This window comes from Heteronotia binoei, chromosome 18, assembly GCF_032191835.1.
Source record: "Heteronotia binoei isolate CCM8104 ecotype False Entrance Well chromosome 18, APGP_CSIRO_Hbin_v1, whole genome shotgun sequence".
In the NCBI taxonomy this organism is placed as follows: Eukaryota; Metazoa; Chordata; class Lepidosauria; order Squamata; family Gekkonidae; genus Heteronotia; species Heteronotia binoei.
In genome coordinates, this window is record NC_083240.1 from 13604770 (window position 1) to 13630993 (window position 26224).

Consider the following 26224-nt stretch of genomic DNA (forward strand, 5'->3'; position numbering starts at 1 on the left):
CAGCGGCAAAAATGTGACTGATACGCTGAAACCACTGATGCAAATTACGCTGTCATTTTTGTAGAGAAGCTACCCCTTTCCTATTTTGATGGGTTCTTTGCATCAAATACAGCTGATTTTGCAGATTTCCTCTCCACCATAATCTTGATGGTTTTCACAGAGAACTTGGATGTCAGTTTAACAAATGAATTTCCGAAGAATTCCCAAGGAGATTAATGTATATGAAAATGTTACCTTGTAGATTTTTCAAATAAACCTTCCTTCTAACCCTGTGGTTTGGTAATCTCATCAAAATTCTACGTTCACTCCTAGAAGGGTAGTTACTGTTGAAACTGATTCTCATTGCAGAAGGGTCCCTCCCAGGGGTGGAATTCTAGCAGGAGCTCCTTTGCATATTAGGCCACACACCCCTGATATAGCCAATCCTCCAAGAGCTTACAAGAAGAGCCTTGTAAGCTCTTGGAGGATTGGCTACATCAGAGGCGTGTTGGCCTAATATGCAAAGGAGCTCCTGCTAGAATTCCACCCCTGGTCCCTCCCCGCCTCACATCTCAGATCGTTCCATTTGGAGGAGTAACAAGAGGGATCTCATCTGTGCTGAAATAATTACATTACATGACTGGGTGACAGGACCTGAAAGGTCTCCGGGAAACCTGGATCTTTCAAGGATCCATTTCCAGATTCCAGTCATTTCAAATGGCCACCAAGAATTGCTCCCCCCTGGTTAAAAAACAACAGAACAAAAAACACTTATCTTGTACCATGCGGTTTATAGGCATCTCTGAATTACAAGCGCATGTGAATGAGCCACGCACACATATCACAGTGGACAAATGCAGGCCTTTTCAATAGAATCGCTCTGCACAATTAACCCGCATGTTGAGGGACTGAGCAGACCAGTGGAATCCATGCACGTGTGAATGCAAGTCCCTTGTAGGAGACCAGCTCCCAGGCTCTTTTCCCCTGCTCTATTTTACTTGAAATCTGCTCCCAGTGGCTTGTGTCAGTTGTCATGTAGGAACACTGCCCTCTAGAGGAGCAATGGTTTCTAGATTTTGATCTTTGGAATTGATAAAATGGTTCTCGGACGATTTGTGTTTTCACAGCTTGAAGTCAACGTGAGTGTTCTTGCACCATTCCTCGTGTTGGGCTGGTCTTGTGAATGATTCAAATTTGGTCCAGTTTATCTTTAATATCCTTTCTGAACACTTTATTTTCCAGTACATCAATATTAAAACAATAGACAGGTAATGTAAGAACATAAGAAGACCTCATCTGGATCAGTTTTTATGATCCACTCGGGGGGTGGGGGACATAAAGGAGATTGTGACCACTCTGAGACTTTGAGATTCAGAGTATAGGGCAGAATATAAATCCAATATCTTCTTCTCTCCCCCCCCCCCCTCCACCAACACTCTGCAGAGGTGCTGCCCCTTATCTCTTTCCTCTCTTTCTCTGTGCATATGAGCTTCCAAAGCCTCAGCAGTCCACGAGAGCCAAGGAGTAGGGTGTAGTTATGAAGAGCCAGTTTGGTGTAGTGGTTAAATGTGCGGACTCTTATCTGGGAAAACCAGGTTTGATTCCCCACTCCTCCACTTACAGCTGCTAAAATGGCCTTGGGTCAGCCATAGCTCTCGCAGGAGTTGTCCTTGAAAGAGCAGCTGTTGTGAGAGTCCTCTCAGCCCCACCCCCCTCACAAGGTGTCTGTTGTGGGGTGAGAAGATATAGGAGATTGTAAGCCGCACTGAGTCTCTGATTCAGAGAGAAGGGCGGGGTATAAATCTGCAGTCTTCTTCTAAGAGCAAAACAGGCTTATCAGATGAGGTTCAAAGTCAGTTTACTGATGATGTTAGAACCACAGAGTTGGAAGGGACCTCTAAGATCGTCTTGTCCAACCCCCTGCATAATGCAGGGAATTCAGAAATATCTCCCTCCCACATATTCCCAGTAGTACCTGCTCCACTCCCAGAAGACAGCAGGGTGGAAAAAACCCTCCAGGATCCGTGACCAAACTGGCCTGGAGGCAAAGTGTTGCCTGACTCCAAAGTGGTAAAAAGCATTTTCCTAGGCATGCAAGAAAAGGCTATAAGAACTAAGCACCAATGTTGGCAGAACTGGGCAAGTAACCCCATAGGAAATACCAAGTGGTCCACAGAGATCTAACTGGAACAACCTTTAGCGCTCTCTTCCTAATTTCCTTTTTACAGTGCTCCGGTCAAATGAGATTAGGGAGCCATAAGGGGCATTAGGACCCTTGACCAGACAAGAGCTAAATCTGAGTCTTGTAGCACCTAAAACCCAACAAGATTTGTGGGATATAAGCTTTCAAAAGCCAACGCTCCCTTCATCTCTTGCTGACCTGTAGGTTCTACTGGACTTGAATCTTGCTCTTTCACTGCAGACCACCACAGCTACCCTCTGAAACTAACTTGACTGGACAAGATAAAGACGTCTGAGTCCCATATCCTGGCAAAGGATATTATAGCATATGCACTCCCCTGGCTGAAGATGTTGGCTACCCCTGTTGTAGACAGCAATCAAGCCCTCCTTTCTGGGTTTATTTATTTTTACTCAATTGCTTTGCCATTTCGTTTTGTCTGTGTGAGTTTCCCTTCCTTTAAGCCACCCAGGAACAAAATTCCTAAACCCCAAACATGCCTAAAACAGGTCTGCTCGAATCAATACAGTCTGAAATTAGATTCTGAGTAGCAATTGTTAACAAACGAGAGCAACCGAGCTAAGGGTTTGTCTCGTTCTGGTTTCCTCTGAACTCTTCACAGTTGTTTATGACAGTGTCGGAATACATTTTCTCCCCGCCGCCGCTGTCCATTTGCAGGCTCTCTTTTGTTATTTTCGGTAAAGATATTTTGATCAGCAAAAGAGTTTATTATTATTTTTTTTTCCTAATGATGCCCACTTGGTACAGGGGGGATAATCGGCCACCATAAATGAATAATGCAAACGGTGCCTCGCTTTAGAAATGCAAATTGGGCGCGATAGAGAAAGCGGGTTTTAGCAGCTGACTTGGTAGGATTTTTATTAGCTTTCTTTCTAAATTGTTTATTAATGACTCCGGCTTCCATGGGTGAGTGCTCATGCTTAATGAGGAAACCAGGTGAGTGAGATTTTCGATAGGCGCTGGGCTGCTGCCGGCGCAAAGCAACCGGAGCCGAGCACGTACACAGGTAATTTCTGTCTCCTCGTTCAGAGTGTTGGGAATATTGTTTCCCGTAATGAAATGAAGCACATTTTTAATGATCGGAGGGCTTTGTGATAAAATTCCAGGTTGAGCTGAAATGTACAGCCACATGCCATGAAAAATTTCACTTCGTTGGAAGCACAAAGCGTTTGTTTTGCTAAATAATAATAATTTTAACAAATGGCCTGTGAAATCTGCCCTAAATGTTCTCCAGTTCAGAGTGAGGGCAGGGCGTGTTGCCCTCAATCTGATTTGGCTTGACTATGTAGGCAGAACTGATTGGTTGGGTGGCACCATGGCCTCATTATGTAGGCTGAATGATCCCTGATTGGCTGGACCCATGGAGGAGACGGAGATTCCTAGAAACTCTTATTTTCCTCATCGGAAATGTCTTCCCATGAAATAGCGCCTAAAATGTTTTTTCTTCCATCTTGTCCCTTGGGCTCACTTTTTAAACATGTTAATTTCATTGTCCTGCTCGAGCGTCTGAACTCTGCCCCCAAAGTGCTGTCACTTTACTTCCCAGAGATTTTAACACTTTGTAAGAGGGCTTTCAGAAAGCTGAAAGGGAGAGGTTTTTGCTCTTTGCAAAAAGTAGTAACCAAAGATTTTCTTTAAAAAAAAAAAAAAGAAGACGACTGCTGGAAACATAGTTTTCAAGAGTGTCAACAGTGCCGTGTTTGGTTTTTCATGTACCACTTTCTGTTGTTCTCCCATTGCCTCTGGGAAAACAGGCTTTGCAAGTTTCTCCCCTGCACGTTATAATGACAGGAAGTTTTGCTAGCATTACTAGCTCCATTGATAGCCCAGATCCTCGGAGGAGAAGATGACGGTGGATGTGGAGAGGCTGTGGCTCTGTCGCAGAGTATGCGTTTGGCATGCTGAAGGTCCCAGATTCAATTCCTGGCATCTTCGGTTAGAAAGGTCAGATATTAGGTGATGTGATAGACCTCTGCATGAGATCCCAGAGACCTCTGCTAGTCAGAGGGGCCAGTACTGACCTTGATGGGCCAAGGGTCTTATTCAGCATAGGGCAGGGGTGGCCAAACTTGCTTAACGTAAGAGCCACGTAGAATAAACACCAGATGTTTGAGAGCCACAAGACATGGACATCAGATGTCTGAGAACTGCATGGGAGGGAGAGAGGGAGGGGGGGAGGAGGAAGGAAGGAGGGGAGAGAGGAGGGAGGGTAGAAAGAAAGTAACTTTAAACACATTATCCAAGCCACTAGCTGGCTTGGCTTGAAGAAGTGATTTAAAGAGAGAAATGCTTTCTCCATTGGGGAGTGGGGGCTTCAAGAGCTACACAATATGAACATATGAAGCTGCCTTATACTGAATCAGACCCTTGGTCCATCAAAGTCAGTATTGTCTTCTCAGACTGGCAGCGGCTCTCCAGGGTCTCAAGCTGAGGTTTTCCACACCTATTTGCCTGGACCCTTTTTTGGAGATGCCGGGGATTGAACCTGGGACCTTCTGCTTCCCAAGCAGATGCTCTACCACTGAGCCACCATCCCTCCCCTAATATATGTGCAAGAGGCACATATGGTTCCCAAGGCACAGTTTGGCCACCCCTGCTATAGGGCCACTTCATGTATGTTGTAATGGTTAGAATGCTGGATGAGGATCCAGGAGGCCCAGTTTTGAAACCAGGAAAAGTCACCTTTGGCTAGATCACTCTGTTTTTCCCAATCCAACCTGCCTCGCAGGGGTATTATTGTAAAGATAAAATGGATGCTGTAACCTGCTTTGGTTTTCTACCGGGGAGAAGACATCAATAATACTCTTAGGTTTGTTACAAACAGTCTTTTAAAAAGGTAATGACCCAAAAGTTCTTGGGGAAAGGATGGAAACATGCCAAAATAGATAATGGCAATATTTCTGAAAAGGAAACGCAGTCTAACAAAATGTCAATTGAAAACTATGGGAGACCGGCAATGCTGGAAGGACTTTCAGTGTGACGTAAGAATTTGCATAACGGTGTCTTCTTTCTTTTGCGTTGCTTGTGAACGTTGCGTGTCAGTCTCTCTGGACGTTCCACAGCTTCTCTGTACATCTGTCCGTCTGTCTCTCGACTGATTGCTTTGTGTGTTGTTGTTCTTTGGTTCTGTAGAACAAACATGAGGAAGATGTGGAATCCGGAGAAGATTCAGTCACCAGCAAGCGCCAGAACCGGTCACTGATGGGCAGCTTTTCCAAACGCAAGGTTATTCGTTTCTTCATGGAATTCCCCCCCCCCCATCCCTTCCAGCCCCATCTCACTCTACTGTTTCAAGTTCAACATTTCCAGAATTCAACTATAAAATGTTAGAGTAGAACAGGGCAACCGCTTATCAATTGGATGTCCCTTTTAAAAACGTCCCATCCGGTGGTTAGAGTTTTGGTCAGGTTTGATTTTGGAGAGCCAGTTTGGTATAGTGGTTAAGAGTGTGGACTCTTATCTGGAAGAACCGGGTTTGATTCCCTACTCCTGCACTTACAGCTGCTGGAATGGCCTTGGGTCAGCCATAGCTCTTGCAGAGTTGTCCTTGAAAGGGCAGCTGCTGGGAGAGTCCTCTCAGCCCCACCCACCTCACAGGGTGTCTGTTGTGCGGGGAGAAGATAAAGGAGATTGTAAGCTGCTCTGAGTCTCTGATTCAGTGAGAAGGGCGGGGTATAAATTTCTTGGATGAATGCAACAGGAAGCAGGAATCAATGGAAATTGCCAATTCAGTCTGGATCCAAGTTCCAAGCTAGTGACTTGGATATCTTGAGTATTTGTCCATTTGGCGTTTGGGGTTGGATTTATTTATTTATTTATTCGATTTATATCCCGCCCTCCCCACCCCCGCCCTCCCGCCCTGTTTCAGGAAAAGGGTAATGTCTTCCCCCCTCCCAAAAAAAAGAGGTGTAAATATCAAACTTCTTCAAAGGTACCATTCCCCTAATCCATTGCTGCCTCCATACTGTTTCTTTCTCCTTCCAAGAGCAAGCCCAGCCAATCAGGGAGCATATAGTCAACCTCAGGGGTGAATTCTAGCAGAAGCTCCTTTGCATATTAGGCCACATCCCCCTGATGTAGCCAATCCTCCAGGAGCTTACATAAAAGAGCCTTGTAAGCTCTTGGAGGATTGGCTACATCAAGGGGTGTGGCCTAATATGCAAAGGAGCTCCTGTTAGAATTCCATCCCTGGTCAACCTGATTCTGTCATGGCACCCTGTATTGGATTTGGCCACATGTTGATGCCACTAAGGACAAAGGAAGCCCATTTAGAGTGAGGGCATCGCTGCCTGGTTTGGTCAACATGGTATCAGTTATAGCTTTTGTGATGCAGTTTAAGGGAGGCCCTCCTAGCTCATCTTCTCCTGTTCCAGCCAGTTTCTCCTCATTCTTGTGACTCACATGAATAATAACTTAGGACATGAGAAGCTGTAAAATTCGGCTTGAGCTCCCCGACGAACAGCAGAATGACTTATGTCAACGGAGTTATCGCTATCAAAGAAAATCCATTCCCAAAGCCTTTTCTGCTCTTAGCGATAACTACCACTCCACTGATGGCATTACAGAGCTTTCAAACTAAGGACTTCTAATCCTTGCTGTCAGCCGGTGTGTTAAATCCTGAAGTCTACTTGGCAAAGGCATATTGTCTTGTCTGTGTTTTTGAAAAGGTGCTGAAGATCAGCAGCTGTGCACCTGTTTTGCAAGCAAAATGGCCTCTAGTCCATCAGTGGCATCTCCAGCTAAAAAGATGTTAGAAAGCAGAACTGGGAAGGACCTTGGCCTGAGGCCTTGGAGAGCTGCTGCTAGTCAGCGGAAATGACACTGGGGTTAGATGGACAAAAGCTGGTTTGAACCTGGATTCATGTGGCAGATGCTTTCAGGAAGGGCCTTGATAGAGCACATATATTACATAGGAAGGTCCCAGGTTTATTCCCTGGCATTTCCAGTTCAGAGGTTTAAAGTAGTCAGTGTTGTGAATGATCGTTCTCCACCTGAGATCCTGGAATGCTGCTGCCATTCAAAGCATATCATACTGAGCTAGATGGCCCAATGATCTGGTCTTGGTAGAAGGTAGCTTCATCTGTCCATTTCCTCTTTGTTTGTGCCTCCCAATGAAAGCTCTGAAACTGAATGGGGGGACTTCCCGACTAGTCTACCATGAATTCATGACCGTTCCACAAATTCTTCTGTCACTGTTGTTATTCCAGTGGTATGCCCATATGAATGGTGGCCTTAAATGAGGTATGGGAGAATTAATGTTAGGTGGGCAAAAATGGCAAACTGAGTAGGGTTAATAACCTGTGTATACAGGAGTCGTCTACCAGGAGAGTTGTAATCTAAAATGGAATTTTATTAGAAAAATATTTCAAGCATACAAGATAAAATCACACAACAATCACACAGTTCTAGGTAAAAATAGAGGGGAAATTGGATAGGGAAACATGTAAGGAGGACAAACAGGGCGATACTTTATCTATCTTGAAGGCTTCAGAAGGAACAATCAAATAGAGAAGACAATAAGGGAGGGGGGAAGCAAGAAACGACCAGCGTATCTAGCAAAAATAGGCTGACTACTGATCAGGTATTTGGGGTGACTCGGACAGCAAGGTAAGGGGTACCATCAGAGACTGGCCAACATCCGACTTTCTTATAGCCAAATTCATGTCCTAAGGCAGTGTCAGGTGATACCTGACATCACCTCAGGAGTTTAACAAAGAATTAATGGGCAATGATGCTTTTACCTGTTGCAAACCATTGTGAAAACAAAGAAATATGAGTGATCAATCTGGAGTAAAATTGTTATCTATTGTAACACTATTGCTAACACAATGGGAGAGGTCTACATGACAAGATGAGGTAGTTGCTAGGCGGTCATATTGGATGTGACTTCCTTGTGTAAGACATTGCCTTGGACGGCTAGCAGGATGAAACTTTTGTTAGGTGTAAGGACATTGCAGCAATGCTATTGACTGATTAGAATTTGGTTGGGAGACCACCAAAGAAGTCCAGTGTATCTTATCTACCAGTTTCTACTTTTCGTTTCTTTCTTTTTTTCTTTATGTCTTTACTTCTGAGTTTTTAAAAATCAAATAAAATTATTTGAAACAAAGGAAGTTCAGTGTCTTATCTGCAGAAAGAGGCCATGGTCAACCACCTCTGAATGTCTTTTGCCTTGAAAACGCAATGGGGTCTCTGTACTTCAGCTGTGACTAGACAGCGCTTCCCACCATCACTGGATCCAGGCATGACAGAGGGATACTCAGCTGCTGCCCGTTTCCCCCCTCCCCCGCTTAGATGGACCCATTTTTGAATGTGAGACTTGGATGAGGGATGACCCATGTCTTGATTTTTCTCTTGTATCGGTCAGGTTTAAAGGCACATGGGATGGTGACTGGCTGCACCCTCTTTTCCCATTGACCCTTCTGGTGGCTAATAGAAGCTGGGAGGAGGGAGGCCTCAGCTGGAGCTAGATTCTAGCCAACGGAGAAGTGTCCTAAAGAAGCATCACTGGCCACGGTCTCCATATTCACCCTAGCAAGGCATTTTTTGAGCAGGAACGCACAGGAATGCAGTTCCAGCTGACTTGGTGTTAGGGGTGTGTGGCCTAATATGCAAATGAGTTCCTGCTGGGTGTTTTCTACAAAGAAGCTTTGCATGAAACAATGGTCATGTCAGGGGTGTGGCTTAATATGCAAATGATTCCTGCTACAGGTCTTTTTCTACCAACCCCCCCCCCCCCGCACCCTAGTATCTTTCATTAATAAGGTCTGGTAGTGTTTTGTAGTGTTTCAAAAACCAGAAAAACCTGTTTGACCAGAGATGACAGCGGGACTAGAGAAGTGAGCATATGAACCATGAGAAATGACGACACTGTGATTCCAGCCTCAGCCCCATGAAGGATGATTGTCCCTCTCCAAGTAGATAGCATCAGTTTAGCATGGGGTACCTCAGCCATTGCAGTAAATTGCCAACTCGCTATTGGTCATCTGTGTCCATCAGCAGTTGGGCAAGGAGATAACATAACTGCTGCCGCTTCTTCTCACCTCGCTTGCTTTCTTCCACAGAAAAAAGGCAGCAAACTCAAAAGAACACCAAGCGTGGAAGAGGGTGACGATGACCTTGACTGTCAAGGAAATTTAGGCAGGGCCTCGGTGCATTACAGCAGGTAAGTGCAATGCATGCTGGGTAATGTACGAGTTCACGCACACACATTCAAACAGACCCTGAGCCAAATTATTTGTCAAGTTTAGCTCCTTATTATTTAAGGCTCCAACGTGGAGCGTCTGATGCGGAAGGCCCAGGTTCAGCCCGCTGCACAGACTCCTGGCTCACTTTGGGCCAGTGGTTCTCTCTCACCCTCGGCTGAGGAGAAAAGAGGAGGGATATAAGCTCCTTGGAGCAAAGGTGGGATATAAATCTCATACGTAAAAGTGTTAGAATGCAAGTTTTTGGCCTCATGTTTGAAGCGTGAATTCTGAAAATGTAGAGGCATACATGTAGAGGAGAGAGAGAGAGAGGACATACAACAAAACAGAACTCAAGCCTGGAACAGGAAGAGGAAAAAAGCATGTCTGCTCCTGTGTGAAGTTTTACATGGAGAGCAAGTTTGGTGTAGTGGTTAAGTGCGCGGACTCTTATCTGGAGAACCGGGTTTGATTCCCCACTCCTCCACTTGCAGCTGCTGGAATGGCCTTGGGTCAGCCATAGCTCTGGCAGAGGTTGTCCTTGAAAGGCAGCTGCTGTGAGAGCCCTCTCCAGCCCCACCCACCTCACAGGGTGTCTGTTGTGGGGGAGGAAGGTAAAGGAGATTGTGAGCCACTCTGAGACTCTTCGGAGTGGAGGGCGGGATATAAATCCAATATCATCATCATCATCATCATCATCATCATCATCATCTTCTTCTTCTTCTTCTTCTTCTTCTTCTTCTTCTTCTTCTTCTTCTTCTTCTTCTTCTTCTTCTTCTTCATCTCTTTAGGCCTGTGGATTGCAGAACTAGTTTCCTGAGAGTCCAAAATGAGAGCCAGTTTGGTGTAGTGGTTAAGTGTGCAGACTCTTATCTGGGAGAACCAGGTTTGATTCCCCACTCTTCCACTTGCACCTGCTGGAATGGCCTTGGGTCAGCCATAGCTCTGGCAGAGGTTGTCCTTGAACGGGCAGCTGCTGTGAGAGCCCTCTCCAGCCCCACCCACCTCACAGGGTGTCTGTTGTGAGGGGAGAAGACATAGGAGATTGTAAGCCGCTCTGAGTCTCTGATTCAGGGAGAAGGGCGGGGTATAAATCTGCAATTCTTCTTCTTCTTTAAAATTCTGTTTCAACTCAGTTTTGTAGTTAAAAACAGCCAAGGGTATAGATTTTTCTCACTGTCTTATATTAGGATAATTGAGTTTAGGGGTTGTTCTTACTATTTTTTTTAATTATTAAGCTGTTGAGGGTTTCTCTTGATTATACAGTTTCATCTTTTCTGGCAAAATTCTAGCTGTCCCTTTCTCCCTCGGATCAGACTTTGCCATCTTGTCCCCGCAGAGCAAACCGGCAGAAGAAGACAATGAAGTTGTCCCGCGCGCTCTCAGACCTCGTGAAATACACCAAATCCGTCGGGATCCATGATGTGGAATCTGAAAGTAGGTGGAATGATGGGCTGCTACGCATAGAAGGAGGAACAGAAGCGATCAGCCTTTAATCTGTTTTGCACAAGTCTGTATCACGTTCCTTCTGTTTCAATGGAAGACAGCTTTGTTGTTCTCACTCAGAGCGAGAAAGTGAGACTGGCAGAGTTGAGATATTGTGCCAAAATAGTGGTTTAAAAAGTGCTTCTGCTGTGATTGTCTGAACCAACAAACTATGGTTTGTGACACATCAGCAAACCAGGGTTGGGCACTGTGATTCTCCAGTCCAGGGTCAATGCCAACTGTGGTTTGAAACAGAACAAAGTAAAGTCAAGTTGCACCTTTAAGACCGACAAAGTTTTATTCAGAATATAAACTTACATTCTGAACAAAACTTTGTTGGTCTTAAAGGTGAAACTTGACTCTTACTTTGTTCTACTTAGGGACAGTGGCTCATATGATAGAGCATCTGCTTGGTAAGCAGAAGGTCCCAAGTTCAATCCCTGGCATCTCCAACTAAAAAAGGATCCAGGCAAGTAGGCATGAAAAACTTCAGCTTGAGAGAGACCCTGGAGAGCCGCTGCCAGTCTGAGTAGACAAGACTGACTTTGATGGACCGAGGGTCTGACTCAGTATAAGGCGGCTTCATATGTTCATATATATGTACTGCTTCAGACCAACACGGCTGCCCACTGGATCTGTCTGTATGGTTTGAAATAATTGTCAGAGTTGCTAAATGGAAGTTTGCAGATGGTTGATCAGAAACTTATGGTTTGGAGTGAGTGAGCAAACTGACAAACTGACACTCCTCCTCCAGAGGCTGAATTTAGGAGGGCAGTGCCATCTTACGTGAGCTGCACCATGACCAGCCATTGTCTTAAAAGGGCTTGCCCCACTGTCTTGCCTCACTGTGGGTCAGAAGGGGTGGCGAGCAGAGTGGGCAACAGGCTGGCCCTGGGCCCACTGTCTGATCTCGTTATAGCATTGCACGAACTCCTGTGCTTGGCCTCACCTGAATGTTTGTGGAACACCCGTAGTGGCTCTGACCTTTCTCCTGGCAGGTTTTGGTTGCATCACTGAAAGCATCCATTGTCTTCCAAGAGGCAACCGTCTCCCTTTTTTGTTTTAGTCTCCTCCAGTTGGCAAGTTTCGTCTTTTAGCGAGACAAAAGCTCATCAGATCATCCAGCAGAAGCCGGTCCAGTATCTGCGTTTCAACCAACACCAGCTCTCCCGGATCTATCCTTCCTCCTACCGAGTGGATTCCAGCAATTACAACCCTCAGCCCTTCTGGAATGCCGGTTGCCAACTGGGTAAGGGTGAAGGATTGTGGGCTACACAAGGGGGGAGCATCCCCCATTGTTTTCCTTTGTGTATTTTACGAGTTTGCCAACCGCTTCAGTCCTCTGCTTTTTATTCTTGGTTTGCACTGCATTCCCAGGATTCATGGACATCATTCCTAGTATCTATGTGTACTTACTTTAAAGATTTCATACTCTGCCTGTCTACCATTTAGGTCTTTAATGCAGCTTATCAGTATGCAGGGCTTGGTTTTTTTTGTAGAAAAGCACAGCGGGAACTCATTTGCATATTAGGCCACACCCCCTGATGTCACCATTGTTTTGCGCAGAGCTTTTTGTAGAAAAAGCCCAGCAGGAATTCATTTGCATATCAGGCCACACCCCCTGGCACCAAGCCAGCTGGAACTGCATTCCTGGGCTCTCCTGCTCAAAAAAAGCCCTGCCAGGATGTTTTAAGAAGAGCCCTACTGGGGCTTCTACAGTGGTCCATCTAGACCAGCTGTCTGTCTCACACAGTGGCCAACCAGTTCTTCTGGAGGGCCAACAACAAGGCATAGAGGCCAAAACCTTCATAAAAATATAAGAAGAGCCCTGCTGGATCAGACCAGTGGTCCATCTAGTCCACATCCTGTCTCACACAGTGGCCAACCGGTTCCTCTGGAGGGCCAACAACAAGGCATAGAGGCCAAAACCTTCATAAAAATATAAGAAGAGCCCTGCTGGATCAGACCAGTGGCCCATCTTGTCCAGCAACCCATCTCACACAGCGGCCAACCAGTTCCTGTGCAAGGCCAACAACAGGGCATAGAGTATGAGGCCCACCACTGATGTTGCCTCCTGGTTCTGGGATCCGGAGGTTTAGTGACTCTATGGGAGTTCCCCTCAGCCAACATGGCTAGTAGCCACCGATAGACATAAGGACAAGGCAGTTTTCTGTCAGGGCAAGAGCCAGCTTCCACACATTCCATGCTGAACAAACCAACCACCTCTATAAACTTGATGCCCGGTGGACAGAGTGAATACCTCAACTGGGGAGAAGCCATGGCTCAGTGGCCGAGCCTCTACTTAGCACACAGAAGGTCACAGGTTCAATCCCCGGCATCCGTAGATAAAAGGGTCAGGTAGCAGGTAATGTGTAAGACAGCCTGAAACCTTGGAGAGCTGCTGTCAGTCTGAGAAGACAATGCTGACCTTAAAGGATCTGATTCAGCACAGGGCAGTTTCATGTGTGCTAACGGCAGGTTGCCAGCTCTGGGTTGGGAAATGCCTGGAGATTTTGGTGGTGGAGCCTGAGTAGGGTGGGGTTTGGGGAGGAGAGGGGAGGGACCTCAGCAAGATACAGTGCCATAGAATGCATCTTCCAGAGCAGGGGTTTTCTCCAGGGGAATTGATCTCTCTCACCCAGTTGTAATACCAAGAGATCTCCAGGCCCCACCTGGAGGCTGGCATCTGTAGCTGGTGCATCCTCAGTGGGGCAAAGACCAAGCACCCTCTGGGAGCATTTAATGGTGGTGGTGGGAAATTGCTGTGAGGAGACAGAGACTGGCCCACAAATAAGGAATTGGGGAGGGGGGTGATTTGCACAAGGCAGAAGGGAAATCAGATCCAGGATTTCCCAGTGGCAAGCACAGACAGAAAAAAACTGAACCGTCCCCAAGCAAAGAGCATATTTGTTTTCCCATTGAAGGAATGGAATCCATAGTGATGAGAACATAACTGCTTGACTGGAAGTTAGTTAAAGCTTTGTATTACACACCTTCAGACACAGGTACAAAGACTGTTTTGAATCAAAGGGTTTTTTTTTTGAAACTTTGAAGTAACTTGTCTTTTCATTTAACATTTGCATTTATCACTTTTCTTAAAATTAACTTGTGGGGGGAAATAGTTCCCCCCCCCTTCTTGCTTTGTGTTTTCTCTTTGGTGATGTGAACACTGTATTTTCACCCTCTGTGAAACAAAATTATCATTTGCCTTTCATTCCTTCCCCCTCCCTTCAGTGGAAGGGGGAGTTGGAGAACAAATTACCTTGCTTTTCAGCCCAATGTTACTGCCCAATGCTGCTGAAAGTAACCTAAAACCAATCCTAGGTAAGAACATAAGAGAAGCCATATTGGATTCGGCCAATGGCCCATCCAATCCAACACTCTGTGTCTCACAGTGACCAAAACCCAGATGCCATCAGGAGGTCCACCAACAGGGCCAGAACTCCAGAAGCCCTCCCACTGTGCCCCCCCCCCCAGCACCAAGAATACAGAGCTTCACTGTCCCAGATATAAGAACATAAAAGAAGCCATGCTTGATCAGGCCAGTGGCCCATCCAGTTCAACATTCTGTTAAACAGTGCCAAAAACCCAAGTGCCCTCAGCAAACCCACTAGCAGGTTCAGAACTCCAGAAACCATCCCACTGTAGCGCCCCCAGCCAAGCACCAAGAATACAGAGCATCACTGCCTCGGACATAAAGGAAGAACATAAAGGAAGCCACGTTGGATCAAGCCAATGGTCCAACACTGTGTTTCACAGTGGTCAAAACCCAGCTGCCTGCAGGGGGTCTGCCAGCAGAGCCAGAACTACAGAATCCCTCTCACTGCTGCCCCCACCCCCAAGTATCAAGAAGGCAGGGCATCACTGCCCCAGATACCTAACAGGAAAGGTCCTCAAAGGTGTGTGCAACATGTGAGCCAGTAACAGAGGTTGCACTGCACAAAATGGTTTTACAGACTTGCTTGGATGAGTGATCGGGGATGGTGGGCTATACCGCTGTAAGTAGGGCCCTGTTTATGTGATTTCTGTACCGCTTAATTTTTGTGTGGATCATTACGCTGTGCATCAGTTCTTTCTAGTAGTTCTGGACTTCTAATGCATGGGTGATTGAATGACCCATCCTTTCGACTGCATCATCTCACTCTGCGTGGTCCATTTTAAGTCCCTGTGAGAAAGGCAGCTGTTAATCATGTGAATAAATAAATGACGGTATTTAAAAATTTAGACTCCAGTCTCTCCGGGGACGTGGGTGGGGAGGGACGGTGGCTCAGTGGTAGAGCATCTGCTTGGGAAGCAGAAGGTCCCAGGTTCAATCCCTGGCATCTCCAAAAAAGGGTCCAGGCAAATAGGTATGAAAAACCTCAGCTTGAGACCCTGGAGAGCCGCTGCCAGTCTGAGAAGACAATACTGACTTTGATGGACCAAGGGTCTGATTCAGTATAAGGCAGCTTCATATGTTCATATGTTCAAAAATGAATCTGTGCTGCCTTGTAGGGAGGTGGTCAGATCTCTGTCTCCTTTCGAGAAAGTAACGAAACATAAGATACTGTGGCAAGGAGCTTCTTTTCTGTATGGGATTTCCTTCCACCTGGATTGGTGCTAGCTAGCATTCGAGATGTTCTCCATCCCTTTCATTTTCAAATATGTCTTCCCCCCCACTCAGAACAGACAGCTTTGCCTTTGAAAACACTGTCTACAATTGATTGCCTGCTTCTCCCTCCACCACCACAGTTGCACTAAACTACCAGTCAGAAGGGCGGATGCTTCAGCTGAACCGCGCCAAGTTCAGTGCCAACGGGAATTGTGGCTACGTCCTCAAGCCGAAGTGTATGTGTCAAGGTAAGGAAGCATCTCCATTGATGTCACTTCTTGTTGATTTATTCAGTCCTTTCCATCCCACCTTTTCCTTTTGCAGTACAAGGTGGCTTACAGACCTTTCCTTCAAACACCTGAAGATAAAATACATCATTCACAGGGCTTTTTTTTGGTAGCAGGATAGGGTTGCCAATCCCCAGGTGGGGGCAGGGGATCCCCCGGTTCGGAGGCCCTCCCCCCACTTCAGGGTCATCAGAAAGCGGGGGGGGGGAATGTCTGTTGGGCACTCCATTATTCCCCATGGAGACCAATTCCCATAGGGTATAATGGAGAATTGATCTGTGTGTATCTGGGGCTCTGGGGAGGCTGTTTTCTGAGGTAACCAAATTTTCAGCGTAGTATCTGGTGCCTCTCCTCAAACCACCCTCCAAGTTTCAAAAAGATTGGACCAGGGGGTCCAACTCTATGAGCCCCCAAAGTAGGTGCCCCTATCCTTCATTATTTCCAATGAAGGGAAGGCATTTGAAAGGTGTGCGGTCCCTTTAAATGTGATGGCTAGAACTCCCTTTGGAGTTCAATTATGCTTGTTACAACCTTGCTGCTGGCTCCACCCCCAATGTCTCCTGGCTGCACCCCCAGATATTTCTCGAAGTGGACCTGGCAACCCTATAGCAGGAACTCCTTTGCATATTAGGCCACACACCCCTGATGTAGCCAATCCTCCAAGAGTTTACAAGGCTCTTTTTTGTAAGCTCTTGGAGGATTGGCTACATCAGGGGTGTGTGGCCTAATATGCAAAGGAGCTACAAAAAAAAGCCCTGATCATTCATAAATACACTTTGCAGCACTCCCATGCCTGCAGCTCATGTCCTTCAAATGCACTATCCAACAGTTTCTAAAAACTTCCAAAGAACATACCCCCCCCTTTTCCTAAGTAACCGAGACTGTTCTATAAAGCAAGGGCCATTAATGCATACCACATGATCAGCCCTAAGTGGGGGGATGACCAGAAGGTAATGGTCAGCAGTGTTACTGGCGCACACAGAGAGATGATCCTTCAGGTAGGCTAGACAAGGTTTTCAAGGTTTATAACCAGCATCCAGAACCGAGCTCAGAAATGAAGCAGTCGCTTGTGGAGCTGTTTCAAAATCAGTGAGATACATTTCAGTTGATGAGACTCTGACCATCATTGTGCTGACACCAGAGGCGGAATTCTAGCAGGAGCTCCTTTGCATATTAGGCCACACACTCCTGATGTAGCAAATCCTCCAAGAGCTTACAAGGCTCTTTTTTGTAAACTCTTGGAGGATTGGCTACATCAGGGATGTGTGGCCTAATATTCAAAGGAGCTCCTGCTAGAATTCCATCCCTGGCAGACACTTTTCAAGCCAGCTGAATTTTCCGGGTTGTTGTCAAGGGCAGCCCCACGCAAAGCACATTACAGTAGCGCAGCCATGAGGCCACAGAAGCTTGGATCGACTGGGATAGGTTGGCTGAATAGAAAAAGAGGGTGAATGAACCAGATCCAGTTGATAGAACCAGAGGAGTTAGCCGCTGCATTCCTGAAAGCTTATGCTACAATAAAACTTAATTGGTCTTAAAGGTGCTAATGGACTCTATTATTTTGCAGTTGATAGAAGGAACCCTGGCCATTATAACAACCGAATGGTCCAGTCATGCGACTCCATTTCCAACCTGTTTTTACTCCCACAGCCCCATCGTCATAATCACTCTTTCATTAAATATTGCAGCAAAATTGCTACTGGGAGGCAGGAGAACATTATTTGTGGATTTTGCCGTTCTCAGAGATCTCAAGAATGGCTTTCCTGTGAACGGGGGGGGGGGGGGGGGGGGGGCACCATTCAACATATTAACTCTTGTGACAAGCCAGCCTTTCGAAGAGCTGCAAATACAAAACACCGCATCCTTGTCAGCATTCAAATCCCATTAAATATAGCACTCTGGAGGTCAAATACAAATAGAAAATATGTGGTGTCCAGGGGTGGAATTCTAGCAGGAGCTCCTTTGCATATTAGGCCACGCACCCCTTGATGTAGCCGATCCTCCAAGAGCTTACAAGGCTCGTTTTTGTAAGCTCTTGGAAGATTGGCTACTTCAGGGGTCTAACATGCAAAGTTGCTCCTGCTAGAATTCCACCCTTGGTGATGTCTATTTGTCCAGTGTTCAGTGAATGCGCAGAATATCTGGGGAATATTTGACACTCAGGTTGGGAGAGAATGGGGGAGGGGGGGCGCGTGCCTTTCAGGTCTAGCCCCTGGTGATCAAGTGCTTCGTTGGGCTCACGTTACATTTAGTTTGGTTTTGCTCCTGCATCATCTTTTCTGCTTGGTAGCTCTTGCTTGTGATGAATCTGTCCCTCACACTTTCTGCCCCTTTGATATTCCTTATCTGTTCTCCTGCACATGGCAGGCACAACAGTTTGGGGCTAAACGCTTTAACGCTGCCGCCTCATTGGACATGCCGTTCTCAGCCTCTTACCGTGCTGGGACCCATTGTCTTGATGTCGGCACACCCTTGGATTCTGATTAAATTAAATTTTGCTGTCATAGCCATGCTCTTCTGACAAGCCTCTTGTCCTCTCTGCTAGGTGGTGTTTTTTTGTTTTTAACAATGCGAAAGACGTATGGCCCTCGTTAGCTTCTGTCTCATATTTATCACAGTTCCTCCTGTTCTGAATTTTAAATTAATTGCCAAATGAGACAGCTTGCTCACTCCTTCCTTCCTTTCTTCCTTCCTTCCTTCCTTCCTTCCTGAAGGATGCCAGTTTGGTGTAGTGATTAAGTGCGTGGACTCTTCTCTGGGAGAACTGGGTGTGATTCCCCACTCCTCCACTTGCACCTACTGGAATGGCCTTGGGTCAGCCATAGCTGTTGCAGGAGTTGTCCTTGAAAGGGCAGCTGCTGTAAGAGCTCTCTCAGCCCCACCTACCTCACATTGTGGTGGGAGTGAAGGTAAAGGAGATTGTGACCGCTCTGACACTCTGAGATTCAGAGTATAGGGTGGAATATAAATCCAATATCATCATCTTCTCCTCCTCCTCCTTCCTTGCATGCTTCCTTCCTCCCTCCCTTTTGCAGGAGAGGATGTAGGCTACAAAGGCTGGCTGATGCCTTTTCATTTCTATTGCTAATCATTCCTAGCATAGCATTTGCCTCTTTCACCACTGTTGTACACAAAGGTGTTGTTTCTATCAAGCTTTTCCACTCTGGGCTTTTTTCCAACTCGGCTTCTTAACTGGAGTCACCGGTTCTGTGTTGGCAAATGCCTGGAAGTTTTGGGGTGAACATATGAAGCTGCCTTATACTGAATCAGACCCTTGGTCTATCAAAGTCAGTATTGTCTTCTCAGACTGGCAGCGGCTCTCCAGGGTCTCAAGCTGAGGTTTTTCACACCTATTTGCCTGGACCCTTTTTTGGAGATGCCAGGGATTGAACCTGGGGCCTTCTGCTTCCCAAGCAGATGCTCTACCACTGAGCCACCGTCCCTCCCCAGGGTGGAGCCTGGAAAGGGCAAGGTTTGGGGAGGGGAAGGCTCTCAGGGTGTAATAGCACAGAGTCCAGTCTCCAAAGCAGCCCATTACTCTGGGGAACTGATGTCAGTTGTCTGGAGATCAAACGTAATAGTGGGAGATCTTCAGGTGCCACCTGGAGGTTGGCAGCTCTACATCCTAGCTGCGCGGGGAAGGTTTCCCTGCCTTACACGTAGTATCACTTGCCAATTTATTTTTCTGAGTTTCTCCCCATTTGTTTCCAGACCATTGCAAAAGCAATCTGGGGGAAAGGAAAAAAAGCAAAACTCCATGAAAAAATTAGGACAATTATGCAAATAATACTGGGTGTAAGGAAGAGAAAACCCAAATGAGTTAAAAAGCCATGCAGGGACAAAACCAGGGGGGTAAAGCCCTGACCTTCATATCTGGTTCGCCTTTTACTTCCCTACCTGAGGTTACAAAAAGGAGATACCAGCCAGGCCACCCTCCAAGAGTCAAATTTAGCATTTGTAGTTACCGATTGGGCCACCAGAGGGAGCCGGAGCATGAAACTCCTTGCAAAGAGCTGCCTCGTCTCTGCCTGAAGTCTCTCTACACTAGATCTCTTCTGTGTCCCCTTACAGGTGTCTTCAACCCAAATTCCGAAGATCCACTGCTTGGGCAGATGAAGAAGCAGCTCGTCTTAAAAATAATCAGCGGTCAACAGCTTCCAAAGCCCCGCGATTCCATGCTCGGAGACCGAGGAGAGGTAGGGAACTGGAGAGATCCTGGTCACCGAGTTGGCTTTGAACTAGCCGCTCTGCAGGTCCCAGGTAACTGTAGCAGTAGCTGTCAGAAACGACAACTACAGGCGCATGCCGAAAGGCATCTTGGTCCTTGCTTGACGCTGCCACCTAGATGCTCGTTTGCTCCATTGCTTTCTGGCAACACCCAGCTGCTTATAACAGCAGGGGGAAATATGGAAGTGGCAAGAAAGTGAAGCGGCTGCAACTTCCTGTCTGTTTGGGCAACTTCCTATTTGCTGGAAGAAGCCAGGCATAACTGCAAGGTGAGCAAATGAGCCGTTCTGTGGTCAGGAAGAAGAGTTTCCGTGTAGGTGACTGTAGTGTTCAGTTCTGGCAGCAGCTGCTACAGTCACTGGGGAGCCTGGCTCAGCTGGTGCTGCATAAGCGGGACTAAGGGTGACTTTATCTGCATCGCAAATATGTATGCCAGTTTAACAATCATGGCTGCCTTGAAAGGAGGAGGAGGAGGAAGAGATTGGATTTATACCCCGCCCACCACTCCAAATCTCAGAGCAGTTTACAATCTCCTTTACCTTCCTCCCCCACAGCAGGCACCTTGTGAGGTTGGTGGGGCTGAGAGAACTCTCCAGGGGGTTGCCCTTTCAAGGACAACCTCTGCCAGAGCTATGGCTGACCCAAGGCCATTCCAGCAGGTACAACTTGAGGAGTGGGGCATCAAACCCGGTTCTTCCAGATAAGAGTCCATGCACTTAACCACTATACCAAACTGGCTCTACACCAAACTGGAGGAGGAGATTGGATTTATATCCCGCCCTTCTCTCAGATTCTCAGAGCGGTTTACAATCTCCTTCCCTTCCCCTCCCCACAACAGACACCCTGTGAGATGGGTGGGGCTGAGAGAGCTCCAAGAGAGAACTGTGACTGACCCAAGGTCACCCAGCTGGCTGCATGTGGAAGAGGAGTGAGGAATCAAACTCAGTTCTCCCAGATTAGAGTCTCAAGCCAGTTTGGTGTAGCAGCCTGCATTGGCAAGTTCCTGGTTCAGAGCTCCCGTCTGCCACAAATTTACTAAGTGGCCAGTTTGGTGTAGCAGCCTGCATTGGCAAGTTCCTGGTTCAGAGCTCCCGTCTGCCACAAATTTACTAAGTGGCCTTAGGGAAGCCACTGCGTTTGCTTGGGTTCTCCCCCACCACCACCACAATGTGGAGATATGCCTGAGGTACCTTACAAGGTGGTTGTGAGGCTTTCAACAAGATAATGTACATGAAATGCTTTGAACGCTTACAAGTGGCATTATTATTATTTTTTAAAGCTGGATTGTTTGCTGGCTTCTGAAATTCTCTCCCGTTCCAGGAGGAGGAGGGGAGCTCATCTAGCCTCGTTTTTGGGCCTATTACGCAACACGTTCCTCCCCCCAAGACTAGCAGGTGCTCTCCCCCTTCTCTTTGTGCGAAGGAGTTGAGCTGGCTTTATTATCCGCCGGGTGCCTTTGGGGAGATGGTCGAGGGAAGCCAAGATGCTCCATCACTGTGACAGGGCCCCTATTCACAACACCTCCCGAGAACAAAACAAGGAAGAAAACGGACACACACACACCCCTCAAAAGGGAGCCAAGCAAAACCCCCAGAACTTTGCAGTAAAACCACAGAAAGCCACCGAAGTTGTCAGCCAAGATGGATGAGGCTGCGTTGGAGCTCTCTCCTGGGCCCCGATTGTGCAGTGTCTCCCCCCACCGTCCCTCCGGCACTGCTTATTGTACCTTCATTTTTTCTAAAGCAGTGTAAGGGGGGACAAGGCATGGGGTGGGTTCCTCACACTCTCCCCCAAGCCTCTTGAGCGCCAGCCCGGAGAAAAGCACGGCCTAGGCTGCCTTCTCGTAGCAGCTCGTCTCTTGACACTGTATGTAAAGTTAGGTGCAAGAGTCTCGCAGCATATTAGGCTTACGCTGAGGGGCCGTGGCTGAGTGGCAGAGCATTTGCTTGCCAATGCAGAAGGTCCCAGGTTCAATCCCCAGCATCTCCAGTTAAAAGGGCCAGGTCACAGGTCATGTGAAAGACCTCTTCCTGAGACCCTGGAGAGCTGCTACCAGTCTGAGTAGACAATAAAAAAGGCCAACGCCATGCTGGGAATTATTAGGAAGGGAATTGAAAACAAATCAGCCAGTATCATAATGCCCCTGTATAAATCGATGGTGCGGTCTCATTTGGAGTACTGTGTGCAGTTCTGGTCGCCGCACCTCAAAAAGGATATTATAGCATTGGAGAAAGTCCAGAAAAGGGCAACTAGAATGATTAAAGGGCTGGAACACTTTCCCTATGAAGAAAGGTTGAAACGCTTGGGACTCTTTAGCTTGGAGAAACGTCGACATGCGGGGTGACATGATAGAGGTTTACAAGATAATGCATGGTATGGAGAAAGTAGAGAAATAAGTACTTTTCTCCCTTTCTCACAATACAAGAACTCGTGGGCATTCAATGAAATTGCTGAGCAGACAGGTTAAAACGGATAAAAGGAAGTACTTCTTCACCCAAAGGGTGATTAACATGTGGAATTCACTGCCACAGGAGGTGGTGGTGGCCACAAGCATAGCCACCTTCAAGAGGGGTTTAGATAAAAATATGGAGCAGAGGTCCATCAGTGGCTATTAGCCACTGTGTGACACAGAGTGTTGGACTGGATGGGCCATTGGCCTGATCCAACATGGCTTCTCTTATGTTCTTATACTGATATTGATGGATTAAGGGCAATGTTCCCTCTAAGCTGCAGAGTCTTGTGAGCAAAAATTCTACTTTATGAGCTACTGGCAGGGTTTTTTTTGTAGCAGGAACTCCTTTGCATATTAGGCCGCACACCCCTGATGTAGCCAATCCTCCAAGCTCTTAGTACAGGGCCTACTGTAAGCTCCAGGAGGATTGGCTACATCAGGGGTGTGTGCCCAATATGCAAAGGAGGTCCTGCTAGAATTCCTTACAGGCCTCTTCGTACAGGGCCTACTGTAAGCTCCAGGAGGATTGGCTACATCAGGGGTGTGTGGCCTAATATGCAAAGGAGTTCCTGCTACAAAAAGAGCCCTGGCTGCTGACATTCAAGTTGTGAGCTCCTGCATAAATTAGTGTGCTCTGGGGTCATCCTTCCTGAGCTAAGGCAAAAATGTGTGAGCTGGAGGCTAGAAATCTACAAGCTAGCTCACACTAACTCACCTTAGAGGGAACACTGATCAAGGGTGTGATTCACTATAAGGCAGTTCCATGCATTCAGCACACATCAGTTCTGAGTGGGGGAGGCATTCATCGTTCAGTGAGGGAGCACATGGCTTGCAATGTTGAAGGACCTCTATTCTTTCTCAGGCATCTCGGGCATACTTAATGAGACCTGATTGATCAATTTACTCCCCTCACTTTCCTCCCTGATGAGGAGCCAAAACAGCTTACAACATTCTCTGCTCCTCCATCTTGTCTTCGCAACCAACCTTATGAGATAGGCTAGGGCTGAGAGGACGTGACTGGCCCCAGGTCACCCAACCAGCTTCCAGGGCACACCTGGGGATTTGAACCTGAGTTTTCTGGATCCTAGACCAACACTCTTGCCCCTACACCACACTGGCCATCCAGTCTGAGGTATTAATTGTTTGTTTTCTTTCTTTCTTATGGAGCTCAAGACAGCTTACAATAGTAGTAAAATACATAAAGTAGGTTACATTAAAAGTCTAAAACTAACATTTAAAGTCCCAGTTTAGGGCTGATGCAATCAAATGCAGCCCTGAGGGTGAAACGGAGGAGGGGAGAATATGGTCAGCCATTTTGGTCCCCCACCAATGAGAAAAGTGGGATATAAATGAAGGAAATAAGTTCTGAGCCTGACTGGATATATAGTAGTTCCTTTTGTTCAATAAGCTGCATGCTGTTACATATGTAAGTAATAGCATCGAGGTGACCTGTTGCAGAGTACTAGAGCTGACTCTTCAGAGGCAAAGTAAGAACATCATCAGAAGAGCCCTGCTGAATCAGACCAGGGGTCCATCTAGTCCAGCAACCTGTCTCACACAGTGGCCAGCCAGTTCCTCTGGAGGGCCAACAGCAGGACATGGAGGCAGAGGCCTTCAGTAGAAGAGTCATGCTGGTCCATCTCATCCACTATTGCATCTCTCACAGTGGCCAACCAGTTCCTCTGAGGGGCCAACAACAGGGCAGAGAAGCTGAGGCCTTCATAAGAACATCAGAAGAGCCCTGCTGGATCAGACCAGTGAGGGTCCATCTAGTCCAGCATCCTGTCTCACACAGTGGCCAACTACTTCCTCTGGAGGTCCAACCACAGAAGCTAAGGCTTTCCCCAGATGTTGCCTCCTGGCTCTGGGATTCAAAGGATTAGGGTGCCTCTGAATGCGGAGGTTCTCTCAGTCACCATGGCCAGTAGCCACTGATAGACTTCTTCTCCATGACCAATCTAATCCCCCTTTAAAACTGTTTATTCCTGTGGCCATCACTACATCCTCTGGCAGCAAATTCCACATTTGAATCACTCTCTGTGTAAAGCAGCATTTCTTCTTCCTCTGCAGTCTTCAATGGTCAATTCTACCCTCCTCTCCTCTTTTCCAGATTATTGACCCTTTTGTGGAAGTGGAGATCATTGGCTTGCCCGTGGACTGCTGTAAAGAGCAGACCAGAGTCGTTGATGACAACGGTAAGGCTTCCCCTCCCCTCTCTCTCCCTCCCCTCCCTTTCTCAGTGATCTGGGCTTGCCAGCATGGCTACCCCGAGTGCTGAATGCTAAGGTCATGCCAAAATTGGTGTGTGGTAGAAGCCCACAGAATGACTGGCAGATGTGAGTGAGTGCAAGGGAGAGACCAGGTAGACAGGACGAAGATCACAGATCTTTGCTGAGCAGGGGTGGAATTCTAGCAGGAGCTTCTGTGCATATTAGGCCACACACCCCTGATGTAGCCAATCCTCCAAGAGCTTACAAAAACGAGCCTTGTAAGCTCTTGGAGGATTGGCTACTTCAGGGGTGTGTGGCCTAATATGCAAAGGAGCTCCTGCTAGAATTCCACCCCTGTTGCCAAGTCTGTGAAAAGTAAATTGTACAGGCAGGCAACACCATGGAACGTACCTGTCACAGAATAATGAAGATGGTGCTCAGTTGTGATTATTCACACATTACCAGTTAGAATATGTGTAGCAAGCCTGCCTCAGTGGCTCAATTCAGGCATAACAGAAGACTGTGGTTTAGTAACTATAGTTAGTTCATTTTACGGTGTCGTTCAGCTATGACAATCTGCAAATCCTGGTTTCTTTTCACCAGGGCTTTTTTTTGTAGCAGCAACTCCTCTGCATATGAGCCAATCCCCCAAGAGCTTCCAGGCCTAATGTGCAAAGTAGTTCCTGCTTCAAAAAAAAGCTCTACTTTTCACCAATACTGCTTTCATCAACTTTCGTCTGCCTTGTTTGTCCGTAGTTAGAGTTTGTGCAAAGGTGTCACCAGGTTACAAGCTAGGATTAATCCCGGATGTCTCCATTTGTACACCACGTGAAACCACAGTTCCAATGAACAGTGCTTAAGAAACCACCTTCAGGCCATGACTTCAGATCTTGGTTTTCCAAGCCCAAACCAACAATCATTAATACTGTGGGCTGCATTCAGACAATGACACCAGCCACAGTTCAGTTTAAGTAACTGCGGTTTAGTTTTATACTTCAACGGAGCCTGTGCAGACTTAAAGAAACCTCTTTGCCAATGTATTTTCCTTATGTGTGCTTCTGTCTTGTCTTTTACTCTGGGTCTTTCTGCGCTACGGATGGTTTCACTGTAAGCAGGCCTCAGATTCAGCAGGAGCTCACAGGAGTGCAGCTCCTGAACCTTTCTGAGGGTTCCACCTCTTTCTCCCCACCCACCTTGTCCATTGAATAGTAGGTGCAGCTGCATAACAATCCCTGGATTAGGAGAGCGGGCAGCTAGCCAGCCAGCCACCAGGGCCTTTGCCATGCCTCCAGCAGCCCTCATTAACCCCTGGAGAAGCCCACACCACCCTTTCTTCACTGCTTATAAGATCTGGGGCTGCGGGTGGCTTGGTGGCCTTTTGACTGGTGGGGTAGCCCAGGAGAACCCCAGGCGAGCAAGGCCTGCTTGGGCTGGCTGGATCTCTAGCCAGCCCAAGCAGGCCTCGCTCACCCAGGGCTCTCTTTTCTTGCATCAGGTTGCTTTTCGCTGGGGGTGGTGGTGGCATATGCTAATAAGTTATGTTATTGAGCTCCACCACCTATCTTTCTACAAAATGACCCCTGACTGTAAGGATTGTGCCAAATGTCGT

At 47.1% G+C, this 26224-nt stretch overlaps 1 protein-coding gene across 1 annotated transcript in view; it reads left to right on the top strand.

Moving 5' to 3' along the window:
- Window positions 1–26224, top strand: part of PLCH2 (phospholipase C eta 2) — a 179796-nt gene that overhangs the window by 123008 nt on the left and 30564 nt on the right. The window contains exons 13-19 of the mRNA XM_060259046.1: window positions 5312–5404; window positions 9244–9344; window positions 10703–10800; window positions 11915–12097; window positions 15580–15687; window positions 19798–19922; window positions 24516–24600. Of these exons, the coding sequence (XP_060115029.1) occupies window positions 5312–5404; window positions 9244–9344; window positions 10703–10800; window positions 11915–12097; window positions 15580–15687; window positions 19798–19922; window positions 24516–24600 (793 nt within the window). The remainder of the gene's footprint in view (window positions 1–5311; window positions 5405–9243; window positions 9345–10702; window positions 10801–11914; window positions 12098–15579; window positions 15688–19797; window positions 19923–24515; window positions 24601–26224) is intronic.